The sequence below is a fragment of the Chlorocebus sabaeus genome, chromosome 9 (genome assembly GCF_047675955.1).
Source record: "Chlorocebus sabaeus isolate Y175 chromosome 9, mChlSab1.0.hap1, whole genome shotgun sequence".
NCBI classification, from domain to species: Eukaryota; Metazoa; Chordata; class Mammalia; order Primates; family Cercopithecidae; genus Chlorocebus; species Chlorocebus sabaeus.
In genome coordinates, this window is record NC_132912.1 from 69,095,819 (window position 1) to 69,111,650 (window position 15,832).

At 50.1% G+C, this 15,832-nt stretch overlaps 1 protein-coding gene across 3 annotated transcripts in view; it reads right to left on the reverse strand.

Moving 5' to 3' along the window:
• Positions 1-1,147: 1,147 nt before the first annotated feature.
• SLC29A3 (solute carrier family 29 member 3) overlaps positions 1,148-15,832 on the reverse strand; it is a 51,482-nt gene continuing 36,797 nt past the window's right edge. For 2 of the 3 annotated variants that reach the window (XM_007963139.3, XM_007963138.3), the window contains 3 exons: positions 13,711-13,937; positions 9,267-9,429; positions 1,148-2,567 (listed from right to left, as the gene is read on the reverse strand). In XM_007963139.3, coding sequence (XP_007961330.1) covers positions 1,913-2,567; positions 9,267-9,429; positions 13,711-13,937 — 1,045 coding nt within the window. In that variant the 3' untranslated portion in view covers positions 1,148-1,912. The remainder of the gene's footprint in view (positions 2,568-9,266; positions 9,430-13,710; positions 13,938-15,832) is intronic. The other variant, XM_073019070.1, reaches the window with a different exon arrangement.

Sequence of the window (15,832 nt, forward strand, 5' to 3'; positions counted from 1 at the left end):
TTCTCTCTCTGATTCCCGAGCCATGCTGTTTTCTAAGGAACAGCCTTTTGGGAGCCTTCTAGACACCTGAAAAAAATATAAATTACTCTTCATGTCAGGAGATCGCCAACATGAGGGGCCACAGCCTCCCCAGATAGAGCAATGGAACCTGGGGGTTGTCTTTTGAAACAACAGCTTCAATATACACAACTATCCGCAACAAACCAGAACAAAGCAACACCTAATTCTGCTGATCAAAGCTTCAGACCTCCAGGGATGTTCACAAAAAATAAACCTGTGAAAGCCAAGGTGCTCGCTGGTCCTGCAATGCATAAGACCCGGGGCCAGACACCTCTCTGTTTCTCTCTAGGCCTCTCTCCACCCTCTCCACCTGCGGCTGGCTGGGCTTTAGTGCACAGGGACATGGAAATCAGAGGAAGAATGGAGGGAATTTATTCCTTCAGCTCCCTCCTGCAGGGTTACAGCAGGCTGGATGTGTCCCAACCCATCCCCAGACAAAGTCACTCCCTAGGTTCTAGAAGGACTCCCTCCCACCCACCACATCAGGCTTGAGCTGGAATGGCCTCCCTATTACTAGTTTTTAGATAGAATGCACAACCCCCTGGGGTTCCTACACCTGCTCTTAAAATATCCTCAAGGTTGCAGTGAGCCAACATTGCGCCACTGCACTCCAGCCTGGGCAACAGAGCAAGACTTCATCTCAAAAAAAAAAAGAAAAAAAAAAAAGAAAGAAAAGAGAAAATCCTCAAATTAGGCTGGCACAGTGGCTCACACCTGTAATCCCAGCACTTTGGGAAGCTGAGGTGGGAGGATCGCTGGAGCTCAGGAATTCAAGACCAGGTTGGGCAACATAGTAATACCCTATCTCTATGAAAAATTTTAAAAATACAGAAATTAGCCAGCCATGGTGGTGTGCACCTGTAGTCCCAGCTACTCAGGAGGCTGAGGCTGGAAGATCACTTGAGCCCAGGAGTTCAAGGCTGCAGTGAGCTATGATTGAGCTACTGCACTCCAGCCTGGGTGACAGAGTGATATCTTGTCTCAATAATAAGAATAATACAATTTTTAAAAATCCTCAAATTGCCTAATCTGAGTATGCCATTGCTTGTTAAGACTCTGACTAACAGAGACATCAATGAGGCTTACATAGAATACTCAAGTATTTATTATGCCCTTGAACCAATGGCTTTGACATGTTGTAAATAGGAACACTAAAAGACCCTCATCTTGACCCAGGCCATAGACCACCAGGCCATGAGGATCCCTCTTTGAAAACCCAGGCCAGACACACTTGATCCCTTGCACAGGGAGGCCCTCTGGTCCCTCTGGAATGAAGCATTCGTGGAAGGCCCGTCTTTCTGGGTTTTCCAGTCTGGTTGGTGGGCAGTTGTTCACCCACAGAACACAGGGGTCTGAGTCTTGGTCAGCCTGAGGACTGACCATGCCAGGGAGAATTCCATTCCAGGGAGACCCCTTCAGGGTAAGGAGGGCTGAGCATTTGCTTGCATCTCACTGTCAGTTGGAATGAGCACAGCTGGGAGGATGCAAAGAGCCCATGGCTGGGTTTTGGCACTGGCTTTGTAACAACTCTAGGGCGAACACTGGCAGCACCTTTGAAGGGCTAGAAAGAAGGTGGAATGTTAACCATCGGCAGTGAAGGGAGTACCCCTGCTTTGTACTATTTCTTCTTCAGCTGTCTCAGAGTGTTCTGTTAACGTGCCTGGAATATCTGCCTCACACGGAATGGGCATGGATGTGGCTCACTGGCATCTTGGGAGGGATGAGCCTGGAGTGTGCTCTGCTGTCTGTCCCAAGCGAAACTCTAGGCCTCTCCTCCATGGCCCCCAGCCTTCTTGCACTCTCTCCTCATCTTCCAAGGCTCTGAAGCACCAATGTCCTTGTGTCCTCCCTCCTAGATGAGGTGCACCAGGAGGGTGGAGCAGGCTGAGCCCAGCGTTAAGCCCAAGCACAGATAAAAGGACATCACCACCCCCGTGGCCTCGGCCAGCTCTCTGGGCACAATCTTAGGCCCATAGAGGAGGGCTAGGGTGCTGAGGTAGCCGTTGCTGAGCCCCAGCAGGGAGCTGAGGAGTGCAGGGTACACATCGGACTGAAAGACCACGGTCTTCAAGTGGATGCGGGGCTGGTAGTTACAGAGCACAAAGAGGGGGATGAGGCAGGTCCGGAGGAGCACGAACCCTGGCAGCGCCTTGCTGTTGGGCCCTGGCACCTGGATCCAGGCGGTGAGCTGCCGGCCACACAGGTCAGCAAAGTTGTACAGGAGGAAGGTAGTGAGGGGGATGAAGAACTTGGTGGTCCACAGTGAGCCTGAGTCCTTGTTAAGGGACTCGATGTTGGTGCAGACGGCGGGGTAGATGAGGCTGGTGATGAAGAAGACATAGGTGACACAGAAGCCCAGGCTGGCCGTCTTCTTCAGGATGGGGCGGAGAGGGGGCGTGTAGGAATCACTGAATCTGGAGGCCACCAAAGGGACACTGGGGGAGTCCTGAGGAAGTTCCTCTTCACCAGAAAACACACGGGCCACAAGAACAGGCCTCATGTAGTACCTGCGGGGAGGAGACAGGGCCACCGTCAAGCAGGTTGTTTGGGATCTGAGTCAGCATAGCCAGGGGTGGGCACTCAGAACAGAACCTTCCAGCCCAGCATGGAAAGCCCAAGCCCCATATGCCTACAGCCCCAGCATTCCCTGAGATGATGGATGCTGTCGCGAGGTGGTCAGAGGAAGACCTGCACTGTGCCTGGCCTGCCTGCCAGTGTGGTGACCATGCCACGAGCAGGGACAGAGGAAACCAGGACTGACCACCGCATGGTGAGTCTGGGCCCCTGTCCTGGCTCACCTGTTTTTGTTATGTTTTAGGAGAATAGAGGTAAAATAGTATTAAAAATGCAAATTTCTAAAATGATAAAATGAATACATGCTTGATACAACAAACCCAAATAATACAAAAAATAAATGGTATAGTATTAATAGAAAGAGGACTCTGACTTCTTCCCACTTCTGATTTTACTCCTTAGTGGTACTGGCCGTTAACATTCTAGGCCAGGCCTGATGGCTCATGCTTATAATCCCAATACTTTGGGAGACAGAGGCAGAAGGATTGCTTGAGCCCAGGAGTTCAACATCAGCCTGTACAACAAAGTGAAACCCTGTCTCTACAAAAATGATGATAATAATAATAATTTAAAAATAAAATTAGCCAGGGGTGGTGGTATGTGCCCGTAGTCCCAGCTACCGGGGAGGCTGAGGCAGGAGGATTGTTTGAGCCCAGTTGTTCAATATAGTGAGCTATGATCACATTACCACACTCCAGCCTGGATAACAGAGTGACAGAGTGAGACCCTGTCTCAACAAAACAAAACAACAGAAAAACCAATCTGGTACATACTATTCCATGCACATACAAACAACACTCACACAGTTACATTTCTTAAGCAAGAGTGGGGTCAAGCCATATATATTGTAAAACTTTCTACAACAGTGTAATGCCTAAATACAATATATGTAAATAATATACACAAGTGCCTTATGCTAACTGCCTAAATCCTGCATAACTGTGAAACATAAATGAATACATAAAATTGCATGAAGAACAGTATCGCGTGGCCATCCTTCTACACAGGAACACATGGCCTATGTCTCCCTTATGTTACTCTATGATGGTTCACCCAATGGATGTACAATTTAACTGCTCCCCTACTGATGGACACTTAGGTTGCCTCAACTTTTCATTACTACAGACAGTGTTGCAATGAATATCCCTACACATAAATCCTTGCACATGTATACTAGTATTTTGGTATGGCAGACTTCTAGAAGAGGAAATTGCTGGATTAAAAGGTTTACACCTTTAACATTTTGATAGCTACTGATAAACTGCTCTCCTAATAGGTATTACCAGTTTAACTCTGCTCAGCACCATTTACCCACCCTAACTGAAGTAACTTGCACTGTTCATCTCTACCAGAGCACCTGTTTAGTTCCTTCAAAAGATCTGACCACAATCTATAGCAACTGCATTGGCTTACTTGTTTATCATGTGTCTCCTTCGGTAGAAGATAGTTTCTTGTCACGTCTGTAATCCCAACACTTTGGGAGGCTGAGGTGGGCGGGTCACCTGAGGTTAGGAGTTCAAGACCAGCCTGACCCAATGGTGAAACCCCATCTCTACTAAAAATACAAAGATTAGCCAGGCATGGTGGTGTGGTGTGCAACTGTAGTCCCAGCTACTCAGGAGGCTGAGGCAGGAGAATTGCCTAAACCCGGGAGGTGGACATTGCAGTGAGCCAAGATCATGCCACTGCACTCCAGCCTGGGTGACAGAGTAAGATTCCATCTCAAAAAGAAGAAAGAAGAAAGAAGAAAGAAGAAGAAGAAGAAGAAGAGGAAGAGGAAGAGGAAGAGGAGGAAGAGGAAGAAGAGGAAGAGGAAGAGGAAGAGGAGGAAGAGGAAGAAGAGGAAGAGGAAGAGGAAGAGGAGGAAGAGGAAGAAGAGGAAGAGGAAGAGGAAGAGGAGGAAGAGGAAGAAGAGGAAGAGGAAGAGGAAGAAGAGGAAGAGGAAGAAGAGGAAGAGGAAGAGGAAGAAGAGGAAGAGGAAGAGGAGGAAGAGGAAGAGGAAGAAGAGGAGGAAGAGGAAGAAGAGGAAGAAGAAGAGGAAGAGGAAGAAGAAGAAGAAAAGAAGAAGAGGAAGAAGAAGGAGAAGGAGGAGGAGGAAGAAGAAGAAGAAGAGGAAGAAGAAGAAGAAGAAGAAAAGAAGAGGAAGAAGAGGAAGAGGAAGAAGAAGAGGAAGAAGAAGGAGAAGGAGGAGGAGGAAGAAGAAGAAGAGGAAGAAGAAGAAGAAGAAGAAAAGAAGAGGAAGAAGAGGAAGAGGAAGAAGAAGAAAAGAAGAAGAAGAAGAAGAAGAAAGAAGAAGAAAGAAGAAGAAAGAAGAAGAGGAGGAAGAAGAAGGAAGAAGAAGGAAGAAGAAGGAGGAGGAGGAGAAGAAGAAGAAGAAGAAGGAGAAGGAGGAGAAGGAGAAGGAGAAGGAGAAGGAGAAGGAGGCAGGTTCCTGGAGCAAGGACCGCATTTGACTGTTTCTAGCTAAATCTTCAGGCACAGAGCAGCCCTTCAACACATAACTGTTGAAAGAACTGAGAAGTAGCCTATAGAAGTGTCTTCCATATCTTCAACACTGAATGTCATCAATCTCTCCAACTTCTGCTACTCTGACCAGTGAGAAAGCTTAGATCACTTTCCCTTACTATGTGACCCTGCCTGGGCCACTCAACCTCTCTGGGCCCCAGGTATCTGAAAACCAGAAGATACAGGCTGACTGTATTAATGCAGCTCAAACAGAGGGAACTGGTGTAGGGGTGTGTGTGTAAGCAGTAACTTGGTTCTGCTTTCAGCCTTGTCTCTGCTTCCCTGTGTGATCTTGGGCCAGGCACACCCCTTTCTGGGTCTGCTTCCTCCTCTGTAAAATGGAGGTTTCATACAGTCAAGTTTTGAAGCCCCAGTCAGTCCTCCTACCCTAAGGACCTGCAGATAACTCGCATGTGGGTAGTGGGTAAGTGGGTGTGTGGGAGGGCCCCTCCCCAGAATCGCTCTTGAGTGGCAGTGAATGGGGTGCTTTAGCCAAGAGCCCTGTCTGGTTTCACAATCGCTATCTAGGCAAAGGAATATTCTTACTTCCCCTCTATTCAGCGTTGTCAGGTCCTTGCCTTAAGTCTGCTCTCAGGAAATTCCCCAAGTTCCTCTGGTCGCAGCTCTTCCTCTAAGTTCTTCCAAATTTTCCTGCGTCACCTCACCCTCCCAAATGTAGGACGGGCGAGCTTGCCTTTTCAGGAAGATTTAGTTCAAGCAGACCCGGAAGCACAGCTCTCTCCATGAGCCCCATCCTTAGAGAAGTGTCTATGAGCCCACAAATTCTGACCCTAGTTTTAATCAGCAAAGAAACAGAAGCTTCTGTCCAGGCACAGTGGCTCGTGCCTATAATAAATCCCAGCGCTTTGGGAGGCTGAGGCAGGCGGATCACTTGAGGTCAGGGGTTTGAGACCAGCCTGGCCAACGTGGTGAAACTCTGTCTCTACAAAAAATACAAAAATTAGCTGGGCGTGGTGGCCCATGCCTGTTGTCCCAAACACTCGGGAGGCTAACTTGAGGTTTGCTTGAGCCCTGGAGATCAAGGCTGCAGTGAGCTGTGATTGCGTCACTGCACTCCAACCTGGGTGAAAGAGTGAGACTCTGTCTCAAAAAAAGAAAAAGAAAAAGAAATAGAAAAGTCTACAGGATAGCATGGTCCTGGGTGTTCTCTGTCTCACACGCTCAGCTGTAAGGGACTCTGGCCTGCCCAAATGAGACTAGGAACTAGGGTGACCAACCATCCTGGTTTGCCTGAAACTGTCCTGGTTTTAATACTTACAGTCCCTTGTCTTGGGAGCTCCTCTGGCTCTAGGCAAGCAAGGAAGGTTGACTACCCTGCTGGAAACAGACCACCCAAAGCACCAGAAATAGGACATGAGGAAACAGCACAAGGAGTGGGGCGGCCCTCCTGTTCCTCTGTTCATTCAGTGGCTGCAGAATCATTTAAGGCACAACGCTGAGGTGCCAGGCAGTGTACAGGATGCTGGGGGATGGACAGCCAGCCAGGCAGCAGGAAACTCGGGGATGTCAGCCTGGAGCCACAGCTAGGCAATTTCTGATGACAGCCCTGAAGGGGCGGGGAGAGCTGGGCAGCCCAGGCGTCTGTAGGTGCCTGGGATACTGCATAGCTCAAGCAGATCAGCCTCCTCCTACCCTCCTGAACCCTGAGGACTGCTGAAGCAGTGAAGAATCCTACAGCTGAGGAAAGTGGCTCACTCCCAGTCCAGGGGGAATCGATGTTCTGCTGAAAGGCTGGGGGTTCTAGGGGTTAACGAGGTGACTCTCATGAGGACAGGGAGAACGAATGATGAGAAAAGGCCCTTGCAGTCGCGAGCCAGGGATATAGCATGAGCCGGTGGGGAGAGGCTACTCCGGAAACAGCTCCGGTCCTGCCTGTGACTCACCAGATGAGTGAGCTGGGGCATGCTTGTGAACTCTCCTAAGCCTCAGTTTCCCCAGCTCTCAAGTGAGAAAATACAATCACAAATGCACAGATTGTCATAAATCATAAACAAAAATATACACGTAAACTGCTTAGCTTTGTGCCACTGCAAAAAATAGCTTCCTGTGGAACAGAGCCACATCAGGGGCAGATCTCTCCCCAGCTCTGCTGGCTCACGCACCTGGCACACCACTTAGCCTTCTCTTGGTCTTAGTTTCCTTACCCGTTAAATGGGGATAACTCCTGCCTTTCCTATATCAAATAATAGTGGAGAGGAAAATGCTTTGAAAACAATAAAACATGAGAGAAAGACAAGGGTTGTTTTTGTAAAAAGCAGCAGGAAGCAAGAAAGCAAAAGGAGGAACTGGAGAGAGAAAGCAAGAGTAAGACTCGAGGTGAGAAAACAGGTCCTAGAGGTGGAAAGAAGCCCCATAAGGCAGCAAGTTGTCCAAGCACAGGTTTGGAGTCATCTTAAAATCCTGCCTGGCTCTACTACCTACTGGCTCTGAGATTCAGGCAAGTAATTTAACCTCTTTATGCCGGGCACTGTGGCTCATGCCTGTAATCCTAGCACTTTGGGAGGCTGAGGCAGGAGGATCACTTGAGCATAGGAGTTCAAGACCAGCCTGGGCAACATAGTAAGACTCTGTCTCGGCCGGGCGCGGTGGCTCAAGCCTGTAATCCCAGCACTTTGGGAGGCCGAGACGGGCGGATCACGAGGTCAGGAGATCGAGACCATCCTGGCTAACAAGGTGAAACCCCGTCTCTACTAAAAAATACAAAAAACTAGCCGGGTGAGGTGGCGGGCGCCTGTAGTCCCAGCTACTCGGGAGGCTGAGGCAGGAGAATGACCTGAACCCGGGAGGCGGAGCTTGCAGTGAGCTGAGATCGGGCCACTGCACTCCAGCCTGGGTGACAGAGCAAGACTCCATCTCAAAAAAAAAAAAAAAAAAGACTCTGTCTCTACAAAAACTGCTTTTTGTTTTTCTTTCTCTTTGTTTTTTTATTTATTTTTTTGAGATGGAATCTTGCTCTGTCACCCAAGCTGGAGTGCAGTGACATGATCTCGGCTCACTGCAAGCTCCGCCTCCCAGGTTCACGCCATTCTCCTGCCTCAGCCTCCCGAGTAGCTGGGACTACAGGCGCCCACCACCATGCCTGGCTAATCTTTTGTATTTTTAGTAGAGATGGGGTTTCACCGTGTTAGCCAGGATGGTCTCGATCTCCTAACCTTGTGATCTGGCCCGCCTCGGCCTCCCAAAGTGTTGGGATTACAGGCGTGAGCCACCGCGTCCAGCCTACAACAACTTTTAAGAAAATAGCTGGGTGTGGTGGTACACCTGGAGTCCCAGCTATTTGGGAGGCTGAGGTGGAAGGATAGCTTGAGCCCAGGAGGTCAAGGCTGCAGCAGGCCATGATTGCATCACTGCACTCCAGCTTGGCCCGCAGAGTGAGACCCTGTCTCTTCTAAAACAACAGCAATTTAATCTCTCTGAACCCTGGTTTTCTAATCTGTGCATGGGAATAATAATAAACAATAATAGTACTGTGCTCTAAGAGGAACAGAGGAGTGTGGGTTTGTTTTTTGTTTTTTGTTTGTTTTTTAGAGAGACATGGTCTTGCTGTCACCCAGGCTGGAATTGCAGTAGTGCAATCAGCTCACTGCAGCCTCTAACTCCTGGGCTCGAGCGATCCTCCCACTTCAGCCTCCTGAGTAGCTGGGACTAGAGGCACATGCTGCTATGCCTAGCCAAGTTTTTATTTTTTGTAGAGACAGGGTCTCACTGTGTTGCCCAGAATGGATCTTGAACTCCTGGGCTCAGGCAATCTATTGCCTTGGCCTCCCAAAGTGCTGGGATTACAGGTGTGCTCCACGGTGCCTGGATAGAGGCGTGAGCATTGAATGAGGTAGAACACATCAAGCTAGCAGGAACACGGCGCTGGAATAAGGGGCTGTGTTTCACCAATGGGAACTACTGTTCACCATGATTAAACGTGAGGCTCCAATTGCTTGGTGCAGCACAGAGCCAGCTTCTCACGTCCACCAGCCAAGCCAATGTGTTGAGCAACTGCTTTGAATCATAGCACCGAGACAAGAAGCCAGCATAGAATTTGCTGAGAAAAAGAAGCATGGCCATCACTGGACACACAGGCAGGAGGCGCGGACAGTGAGTGGCAACTTCACCTGGCATACTCTAGCCTGGACAGCAGCAGGTAGAGTCCCATGCAGAGCACGAGGAAGATGGTGGCTGTCAGGAAGAAGGCCAGGGCGCTGTCCCTCACATCACTGGATGCAGCCAAGTCCACCAGGGAGGCCACGGCGCTGACCGTCCCGCCCATGGCTCCTCCTGCAGAGAACAGAGGACATGCAGAGATGGTGAGGGGTGGGCGAGGAGGAGGAGTGCCTGCAGGCCCCTCCCTGCTTGGGTTTCACAAACCAAAATAAAAATTCCTCAGTGCGAAAAATGCCAAAGCTCTCTCAGTGTCCTGAAGCCTCAGAGACAGGGAGGGCCCAGCAGCCAAGCATTTCCAGCGTTTCCTGAGTTTCTGAGGGAGTCGTGTCCCCCTCTCTCTGCCGGACTTGTCAGAGGCTGCTGCCTGAGGTGGCACATGGCCTCCAGGGGACCACCAGTCCGCTGCCTTTCCTGTTGCACCTTGGACCCTCGACCTCCATCTCTCTTTATTGCTCTTCTAGTAGGGGCTGAAATTTTAGATTTAGGGGCAGGAAGTGCCAGAGACCTCTGGATTTCCTCTTCTCTGTCCCCAGCCCAAAGCACCCACCAACCAAACTGGGAAGGAGGCTCAGGGGCTGCCCAGAGGCCACCCTTTCTGGGGTATCCTCACTGGCTATAAACCCCCACCATTGCCCACCCATGAGCTCACAGAACCTGCTGTGTACCCCAAGGCGACTGTGGCACCACACACATGTGAATGCATGTGTAACACATACAACACTCACACACACACAGTCACACACACAAGCACGCAACCACCCCACCACATGGAAAGTTCTCCTTGCCAATGGCTTTGAGACATATTACCCGTGAGACCGTGTGGCTGCCACACCTTTCACCGCTACCTAACAGAGGAGGCCACACGACTTACTGGGGTGCCAATGGGCCTAGGAGTCAGGCGGACGGATGTGTCACCCTGGACTCTGCTACTTGCTAGCTGGGACCCTAGGGGTAACGTGGCTTCTCTGACTTTACAGTGTGCTCGCTTGTAGAATGGGAATAACAACCCCGCCCTGTGTGGTTGCTTTGAGGACTAACTGAAATGATGTTCAGAAAGGGTCTGGCACACAGTAGCCTTCAACAAACACTATGCCCTGCCTTGCCACGATTGCACCGTTGCTTCTGGGAGGCAGCAGACATGTCTTTCTGTTCCTTAGAACCCTCACAGCCATGGGTCATCTTCCTGTGCTGGCCACGAGTCAGAAGGCCTGTGTGCAGCACTGCTTGGGAACGCTGACACCAGCGTGGGCAGATCACTTACTTTCTTCCCTGCCTGTGTTTATTTGCCTGGAAAGTGAGGCTAATACTTGTCCTGTTCATCACAGGTGACTGTAGTGAGGTGGAAACAGGATGATGAATGGAAAAGCACTGACTACAAGGCCAAGACCATCACCATCAATGTGGGAAGGGCCTGGTGGATGAGCCGGGTTGACTGGCAGGATGAACCTGCCCACTTCAGAAGATCAGAATGTCCATTCCTGAAGAGGCGGGAAGACATCTGGGTCCGTGTGGGCATGGCCTGCTCTGTCTCCATCAGGCAGCTCTTACGCAGCACCACTTTCCTGCCCACTGTTGCACGAAGCAGAGGGGAAGCGGGACAGTCAGGCCCCGTCCACCATGGTGTGCCATCACGGCTCCCCATGCTCCGCCTGTGGCCTCTGTGGCTCTACAGATAATAGCCTTTGGCCCGATGGAGGATCCTTTCCCCAGCCTCGCCACCATAAGTTGTATTAGCCTGGGTAGTACTTGAGGGAGGGCAAAGGTATAAAAATTAGCACTGTAATTAGGAACATAGACTCTAGAATCAAAACATCCGAGTCCAAACCTGGCTCTACTACTTCCAGTTATGTGACCTTCAGCAAGTCCTTAACCTCACTGTGCCTCTGTATCCTCATCTATACAATGGGGGTGTTAATAATACCCGCCTCATAGGGCTGTGATGAAGATTAAAAGGATTAGTACACGTGAAGCACTCAGAAGCCTGCCTGGCGAGGAGAAGTGCCAAATACCAAACAAATCCTTTCTGATTCCCAGTTAGGTGCTTGGCTATTTCTGTCCTTCTCACATCAAAGCAGCAACAACGGGTAAACCCTTTGCCAAGAGGATGCCCACTTCTGAGAAGCTGTAATCCCCGCCTAGACATTTTGTAAGAACTGGGGTTAAACTCAGTAAGACACTCCCCAGCCGCCCCAAGGAAGAGATCTTAACATCACTGCCTACTGATTTTCCTCTCTCTCTTTCCAACTTGTAGAGAATTTACAATATTATCATCAACAACAAACCAGGCCTCCGGGAGCTCATCCTTCATGACTCTCTACTTTTATCTCATCAGTTATGGAAATACATGCAAATGAGGGGTTTAAAAAAACACCAGCGCAAAACAAATGAATTGTTCCTCAGATGCCAACGCATGTGGAATTCACAGACAGGCTGTGCTGGAAAAAAAGCAAGTGGGGCTGGCGAGGTGGCCTTGCGACCTCTAGGAGACTGGGACACCTTGATATTCCAGGGTGTTGGACGCCCACAAGGGCCCCATACAGTGGTGACCATGGTTTAGACTCAGGGTCATTAATACTGGCATAGAAGTACTAAACTTCCCCACTTTTCTAAATAGACTTTCTGAAAAATCCACAGGAGACTCCCCATCCCTAGCAGATCACAGGTGGACAGAGGAACCCGAGGACTGCTTGTCAATGTAAATGGTAAGTTTGGTCACTGGCTCCTGGAGAGGCTGCCAGCAAGGATTGAAGGAACTAAGGGGACAAGAGCCTCCTTCTGAGACCATGGTGACAGAAGGGATTAAATCCCATGTCTAGTGGCCACTGCCTTTAGTCCAGAAATGCCCGTTTGAAAGCATCGCTAGTACGTGTTGCCTGCACCCAGGAAACTTAGCAACAGGTCCATTTTTATTTTATCTTAGGCTCAAGTGTTTCCCAGGATACAGCCAGAAGCCTAATCCGATCTCAGAAATGGCAAACAGATTGAAGCTCACATCTAGACTCTGACTGCTGAGAGTAACTGCCTCAAGTGCTGCGCTGAGAAGGATTTAGAAGCTCAGGATGAAAGATAGAGATCCACCAGTGATGTCTGGCACTGGCCTGAGTGGGGAAGGGACGTACCCTTGTCAAAGTATTGTCATCCTGGCCACATGCTTCCCGGCATTATTAACTGAGGGGCACAGCGCAGGTTCCTTGTGAAATTGCTGTCAGTGGGCAAATGTTTAGAGCTCTCCTCTGCACAACAGGGGCATGTGGAGGGGCAGACACAGCAGCAGAGCCTCCAGTCTTGCTCCCAGGGACTGTGGCCTCCTGGCAAAGCACCAATGGTTCCTGACCCGCTCCTTTTTACCTGGCTGAGAGACGTGTGTGTCTCCAGCTTAGAGAACAAAACTGCCAAGGCCTCTGGAACAGGCTCATCAACATCAGCATCAAACGTCAGCTAGAGGGGTCAGACCACATCGTGCACAGGCACACCCTTGGAATACCAAAGCTTGGGGGAGCTGGGGATGAGAGTTTATTCACTGAGCCAGCAGCTCCGAGGGGACCAGTGCTTGTTCATCTTTGCATCCCCAGGACATAGCAGGTTCTCTATAAAATCAGAAAGGAAGAAAAGACAGAAGGAAGGAAAGGAGACAAGAAGGGAAAAGAGATAAGGAAAAGGAAAAATAGAAGAGGAATAGGAGAAGGAGGGAAGGAAAGGGAAGAAGACTGGTTTCAGGAACTGCATTTTGTAGGCAGACCATGTTATCCAAAAATAGCTGCAACTCCATCTCCCCTCCTGCCTACCTTCTCACAGTCACAGTGGGAGAACTGCATACTCTCCCAGAGGTGGGTCCATCTGTCTCGAGTCTGTGTGAGCTTATGGCTATGGTAGAACTGACCCTATGTGGCTTCTTTTGCTAAATCAGAAATAAAGCTTCTGCCTGGATCTCCTGAAATGCTGGCTTTTGCAACCCAGACACCATGCCATGAGGAAGTCAAAGTTGCCATTTGAGGTCCACATAGAGAGGAATGGAAGTCCCTGGCCCCAGCTCAGCCCTGGCTAAGCTTCCAGCCAGCAGCCACCACCAACACGCCAGCCAGGAGAGCGCGCCACCTGGAACTGGATCCTCCAGCTCCCCGTCGAGCTATGCTGGCTGATGCCATGGAGAGAAGAGAAGAGCTACACCTGCAAACTCCTGTCCGAGCTGCAAATTTGTGAGTAGTAGAAATGACCGTTGTTGTTCTAAGCCACTAAGTTTTGGGGTAGCTTGTTCTACATCACTAGATGACTGAAACACAAGTAGCACCCACACCATTTCCTTTCCAGAAAAGGCCACCACATGCTCACCTCTGGCTCCCTCCCATGACTACTGGGTGGATGAACCTGGTCAGCTGCCCGGACCCCGGCTCTCACCTGATATCAGTGCCTGGGAGTTTCTCATAGGGAAGGAGCTGGTCATGCCATAGATGCTGCTGCTGAAGACAGTGGAGGCACCGCTGAGGATCACCATGCAGACAATGGTGACTGCAAAAAAGCCACGGGTCCAGGAGGAGGTGTCCACCTTCACCAGTGCGGTTATCACCATGAAGATGGCCAGGATGACCGTCAGTGAGGACAGGACACGGATGTGGACCGCAACCCTGGGGCGAGGATGCCAGAAGCCGTTAGACACCCCTTTGGGGCTCCTGTGTGGGCTGGGGCTGGTGAGCCACCTTAAGTGAAGCAGGCGAGCTTAGCAGTTAGGACTATTCACTCTGCAGTCAAGAGGCCTGAACTTGAATCCTGCTTTCCTGGCTCCCTAGCTGTGTGGCCTTGGGTAAGGGACTCAGTTGCTCTGGTTTCAGTTTTTGAACTTGTACAATGGGGGGAGTTGATTCAACTCATGTAGGGGTGAGGCAGAAGAGGTGAGCAGTGTGGGGTGCAGAGGGCAGTGCCTGGCTCAGGACCAGCGCTCAGTGGGTACTGCTGCTTTTCACCTTGCTGTGAGGTTCAAGGACACAAGGACACCAGGATGTTCGAGGCAAACCCCTGCTCTTCCTGCCACAGGGCTGAGCTCCTGCTGGCTTTGTCTAGTGTTTAAACAGAGCAGCCACCCACTGAGCTTCCTTTCCCCAAAACTTAGCGGAAGGTTTGGGGGGAAAGGGAAGAAGGGAAGAAAATCATCATCATCATCATCACCATCATCATCATCGCAAACACTCAAAGAGTGTTTAATGCATACTTTTCTAGCACTCTTCTAGGCATTTCCTATATGCCAGTGTGTTTGATTCTTATACTGGTTCTGTAAGACAGGTATTCCTACCTATCCCATGTATACAGATAAGGAAGTTGAGGTCAGAGAGGTTGAGGAACTTGCTCAAAGTCACTCAGCAATGAACCCAGGAGGTCTGGCTCTGGTCAGTTCTCAGAATGATGTTCTACTGCCTCCCCTGGAGTGAGGAAATATGGGTGGCACAGAAGTGGTGGTCAGGGCAGGGGCATCCTCCTGTGATGGCCTCAGTCATCATGGGGAGCAGCTGATGCCAAGTGAGTGCTGCCTGGGGCCCAGGGAACCCTCACACTCCCTAGCACCAGGCCTGCGTATGAGCCATGCACTCTTCCAGCCCCCATACTGGCCTGGGGAGAAAAGCAGGGAAGGAATCTATCTGAGAAGCTGCACATTTTTATTCTAGGGAGCAAGAACATCATCTCAAGGGGCTGCTTAAATCATCAGATTAGACTAAGCTTTAAACCGGATTGGATGTGTAGTTAATTTTCCTGCTAACCAGTGGGAGGGGCTGGGAGAAAAGCCAGATTCCATAATTTTTTTTTTTATTAAAAAAAGAAAAATTTGAAAGGTAGAAAAAAAATACACACACACACAGACACACACACACACACACAAGTAGGTGTGAAATGAACATGAAAAGCAAGAAAGGAATTTTTTCAAAGTGCTTTTGTGGCCCCAGGCTAATCTGAGTTTCCCTCTGGTCCTCAGCTAAAGGGAGAGCAGGTGCTGTCACTGCTTTCTAAGGGGTGTGAGGAAGCCCAAGGAAGTGAAGGGACAGTTCAGGGTTGTGGAGTGAGTCCGTAGGGAGCTTGGATGAGAACCCAGGTGTGCTGAGTCCCAGCCCATCACTCAGACTGTTAACGTGTATACTCAATGGTGTGGTCATTCTGCAAATGACCACTGAGCAACTACTGTGTGTCCAGTACTGTGCTAGATGCCCAGAACACGGGACAGACCAGCAACAGGTACCACTGTGGCAGATGCTCCATCCGGAGGCCCAGGGCATCACGTAGCACATCTGAGGGGCACAAAACCCACCCTGGGCATCGTGGAAGGTCATTTGGAGGCAATGTCTATGCTGGATGGTAACGATGAATGAGAGGATGTGAGTGCACGTGTCTTGGGAGAGAGAGCAAGGCATGTTCAGGGAGCTGCAAATGGACTCTGGCTGCAGTCAAGATGGGAGCAGAGGAGCACAGAGGTGATGCTGGAGAGAGGCGTGTGGACTCACATGCTGGAGGAGGGCGGGGCGTAGGGCCTTTGTCT